The following is a 5,000-nucleotide window of genomic DNA, read 5'->3' as shown; positions in this document are numbered from 1 at the left end:
CCCATCCATCCATCCATCCATCTACCCACCCATCCATCCATCCATCCATCCACCCATCCATCCATCTACCCACCCATCCATCCATCCACCCATCTATCCATCCACCCATCCATCCACCCATCCATCCATCCATCCAGACATCAGAGTGTGAGAACAATAAAGATGATGATGACCTGAACTCTTCCTCCTCAGCTGTTCCACGGTGCTCTCGCTCGCTCTCAGTCTGGTCAGCAGAAACGGCAGCTTGGACTCCAGCGCTGTGGAGACAGACAGACAGACAGACAGACAGACAGACAGACACACACACACACACAAACACAAACACACTGTATGTCTCTTACCAGGTAAAGTATTTCTAGATGGAGTATGAATATGGAGCGTCTAGCCCAGTTCATGTGAATGTAAATGTTAATTTACAGCCAATAGGAAGACTTGGAGTTGATGCTGGAGGTAAATATTCATGAAAAAGGACGAGTTGGTGAACAGGCAACACAGATTTAGAGAATGGACAACTAAAGATGTTACACACTGGACCTTTAAGTTTCAGTTGAACAAACAGAAACGAGTCGCCTCACCTGAGCTCTTCCTCTGCAGGTCGTCCAGCGAGCTCTCGCTGCTGTTCAGTCTGAACCGAAGCGCCGAAAACTCCCCGTCTCGAACTGAAAGATCAAAACACCACAGAGGGATGTGTGGAGCCTTCTTAGTGTTTTAAAAATGTTGATTTGGAGGCTATCATAGTAGTGTCCCCTAGCACTCCCATTCAAAAGGTCAATCTTAAAGGTCCCATGGCATAAAAATGTCACTTTATGAGGTTTTTATTAATATGAGTTCCCCCAGGTCTATATAAAAGAGACTTCAGATACAGTATTAGGGGACCACTAAGGTCTATATAAAAGAGACTTCAGATACAGTATTAGGGGACCACTAAGGCCTATATAAAAGAGACTTCAGATACAGTATTAGGGGACCACTAAGGCCTATATAAAAGAGACTTCAGATACAGTATTAGGGGACCACTAAGGTCTATATAAAAGAGACTTCAGATACAGTATTAGGGGACCACTAAGGTCTATATAAAGAGACTTCAGATACAGTATTAGGGGACCACTAAGGTCTATATATATAAAAGAGACTTCAGATTCAGTATTAGGGGACCACTACGAAGTCTATATATAAAGAGACTTCAGATACAGTATTAGGGGACCACTAAGGTCTATATAAAAGAGACTTCAGATTCAGTATTAGGGGACCACTAAGGTCTATATAAAAGAGACTTCAGATACGGTATTAGGGGACCACTAAGGTCTATAAGAGACCTCAGATACAGTATTAGGGGACCACTAAGGTCTATATAAAAGAGACTTCAGATACGGTATTAGGGGACCACTAAGGTCTATAAGAGACCTCAGATACAGTATTAGGGGACCACTAAGGTCTATAAGAGACCTCAGATACAGTATTAGGGGACCACTAAGGTCTATATAAAAGAGACTTCAGATACAGTATTAGGGGACCACTAAGGCCTATATAAAAGAGACTTCAGATACAGTATTAGGGGACCACTAAGGTCTATATAAAAGAGACTTCAGATACAGTATTAGGGGACCACTAAGGTCTATATAAAAGAGACTTCAGATTCAGTATTAGGGGACCACTAAGGTCTATATAAAAGAGACCTCAGATACAGTATTAGGGGACCACTAAGGTCTATATAAAACCATCCAAAGAGCACCATGTCATGGGACCTTTAAAAGTGGCGTTTCCATCCTAAATATGCTTTTAAACGAAAGTTTGACTCAGGTACATTCACAGAAACACCCTAGGTTGCATTTTGGCGAGTTAGGCTTTAACAAACGAGCTATGGGAGCGTTTTTTAGGAAGGACAGTCTCACCTGACTATTGCAACTATATATTTTGAACTTTGCACTGCACCATACAGCCATATAGATGTATTGTACATATTTGTTTTTAATATGTTAATGTTTACCATGTTAAATTATGGCTCCACCCACCAAGGCTAATTCCTTGCGTTACCTATTTGTCTGATTAGCACATTAGCATTTTAGGAAACCCAACATTGTGAGAGAATAATGCAGAGTTGTAGTCCGACCTCGGCTCTTTTCCTGCAGCTCCTCCAGCCTCCTCCTCAGATCTGAGTTCAGCTCCGTCAGCAGCTTCCTGTCGGCCTCCGTCCTCGCCGCGGTGCTGCTCAGCTGCTCCCCCTGCTGGACGGCCGCCTCCTGCAGACACAACCACCAATCACAAGGGGGGGTTTGGGTCATAGCTGCCAACACTCCCGTTTATTATCCCTCTCTCCCGCTTTGTTATTTCTCCCAGAAACTCCCGTAATCTGCAGCACGACCCAAACTCCTTCATCAATAATCAGACCGATATGTTTGTTTAATGTTGACCGGTTGCCAGATCTCGTATGAAACGCATCCTAACACCATATAACCTGGCAACCTCTAACCCTCAACCTGGCAACCTCTAACCCTCAACCTGGCAACCTATAACCCTCAACCTGGCAACCCATAACCCTCAACCTGGCAACCCATAACCCTCAACCTGGCAACCTATAACCCTCAACCTGGCAACCCATAACCCTCAACCTGGCAACCCATAACCCTCAACCTGGCAACCTATAGCTCTCAACCTGGCAACCTATAGCTCTCAACCTGGCAACCTATAACCCTCAACCTGGCAACCTATAGCCCTCAACCTGGCAACCTATAGCCCTCAACCTGGCAACCCGTAACCCTCAACCTGGCAACCCGTAGCCCTCAACCTGGCAACCCGTAGCCCTCAACCTGGCAACCCGTAGCCCTCAACCTGGCAACCCGTAGCCCTCAACCTGGCAACCCGTAGCCCCTCAACCTGGCAACCCGTAGCCCTCAACCTGGCAACCCATAACCCTCAACCTGGCAACCCATAACCCTCAACCTGGCAACCCATAACCCGGCAACCTATAGCTCTCAACCTGGCAACCTATAGCTCTCAACCTGGCAACCTATAGCCCTCAACCTGGCAACCTATAGCCCTCAACCTGGCAACCCATAACCCTCAACCTGGCAACCTATAAACATAAATATATTCTGATCTGATTACAGCAGAGACAACGTCGGCAGTATTGACGGCAGAATATTTCCTTCTGGATTGACAGGTGAGATATTAGAAAATAGATTTTTTTAAATTACATTTATATCAAAACCTCGAGACTTTCAAACATCAACATGTCATTAATTAATATGTATTAGTGTCTAAATGACATAAAAACATCTTTTCCTGTTCTATTTTGTCTGGAAACGCTTCCAACACGCTGGCGTGTGGCGTGAAAAATAGGCGCCGGTTCTATTTCTAGCACGTCTAAGACGTGCGTGTCACGAAGGCAGCGTGCGCGTTACCATGGTAACCTGTTACCATGGGAGCCGAAATCTAAACGGACACGCCACGCAGCCAGGGTGTAACCGGCCTAACTAGGTTTTAATTTGACGAGCAGTTCAGTCGTTTGTCCACTAGATGTCACTGTCCTCCCTCATGGGTTTCCTTCGTGATATTGAAGATTTTTCCGACATTTCTTTTCTCCCGATGCATTTAATCCTCGCGATGTCTTCTCGTCGACCGAGGAACTTTTTGTTTTTTGGGGGTCAAATTTTTAAATTTAAACTGTTTCGGACGTCTTCTTCGACATTTTTGTCACTTTCAACGTTCTTTTACAAAAAAACACCCAAATTCAAGTAGTGAACTGAGCTTTTATTTGACTTGTGAAGAGTAATAGTTGTTATTTATGTTTTTTAATTTGGTTGAAAGAAAACAACATTTCTGATCTAAAAACTTTTTGAAAATGGGTCAAATTGAACCCGAGGTCACCAGGAAGGATAAAACTTTTACTAATTAGTGTTTTTCTAGCAGCACGCTGAACAATTCAACTGAAACGATAACAGAGAATAAAAACTAGAGCTGCACAATATATCGTTTTTTAATTTTCATCCCAATATCAACTGGTCCAGTAAACACATCGAGACACACAAAACAGATATTTGTTTTTTTTTAGAAACTGCATTTTACACTGTGTGTGTGTGTGTGTGTGTGTGTGTGTGTGTTCAAGTGTGCGTGTGTGCATGCGTGTGCGTGTGTGCGTGTGTGTGCGTGTGTGTGTGCATGTGTGTGCGTGTGCATGCGTGTGTGTGTGCATGTGTGTGCGTGTGCATGCGTGTGTGTGTGCATGCGTGTGTGTGTGCATGCGTGTGCGTGTGTGCGTGTGCATGTGTGTGTGTGTGCATGGACAACAGGTGGGTTAAAGTGAATAAAACAGCCTTTGCCAGTCTACTTACTGGAGCTCCACAACTCCACCTATCCTCTACCAGTCCACCAGTCTACCAGTCCACCAGTCCACCAGTCTACCAGTCCACCAGTCCACCAGTCTACCAGTCTACCAGTCTACCAGTCCACCAGTCTACCAGTCTACCAGTCTACCAGTCCACCAGTCCACCAGTCTACCAGTCTACCAGTCTACCAGTCCACCAGTCCACCAGTCTACCAGTCCACCAGTCTACCAGTCCACCAGTCCACCAGTCCACCAGTCCACCAGTCCACCAGTCCACCAGTCTACCAGTCCACCATTGGGCTGGATCATGTCCCCTGTGATAACTGCTCTTAAAGGGGTGATAGAATGATTATTTCGGGTATTTCACACTGTTCCTTATGGTCTCCTAATGGGGTATGTAACATTGGTTGGGCTGAAAATGGCCTGGTTGATATTTTACTGGCCCTTATGCATCCCTGTGTTTTGGCCCTATTTGTAACAAGAGCTTTTCTTCCAAATATGGTATGGTCATGAATATTTAGATGAGCTGCGCGCTGATTGGTTGAGCGAATCCCCAATACACATACATTAGAGAAGCGACAGAATCTCATATTCCAGACACTGCAATGTTCCATTACCAAATTCACTTCTGAGACTTTTTTAAGCGAGAAATCAACTATATAAAGCTGAAATATGG

The 5,000-nt window shown here is 44.7% G+C and overlaps 1 protein-coding gene across 1 annotated transcript in view; it reads right to left on the bottom strand.

Moving 5' to 3' along the window:
* The window catches only part of LOC120548735 (putative leucine-rich repeat-containing protein DDB_G0290503), a 48,527-nt gene that overhangs the window by 41,305 nt on the left and 2,222 nt on the right, over window positions 1-5,000 (bottom strand). The window contains exons 2-4 of the mRNA XM_039785173.1: window positions 2,111-2,240; window positions 576-659; window positions 174-257 (exon numbers count right to left, since the gene is read on the bottom strand). Of these exons, the coding sequence (XP_039641107.1) occupies window positions 174-257; window positions 576-659; window positions 2,111-2,240 (298 nt within the window). The remainder of the gene's footprint in view (window positions 1-173; window positions 258-575; window positions 660-2,110; window positions 2,241-5,000) is intronic.

This window comes from Perca fluviatilis, chromosome 20 (assembly GCF_010015445.1).
Source record: "Perca fluviatilis chromosome 20, GENO_Pfluv_1.0, whole genome shotgun sequence".
Classification (NCBI taxonomy): Eukaryota; Metazoa; Chordata; class Actinopteri; order Perciformes; family Percidae; genus Perca; species Perca fluviatilis.
This window is presented reverse-complemented; position numbering and strand designations above follow the sequence as displayed.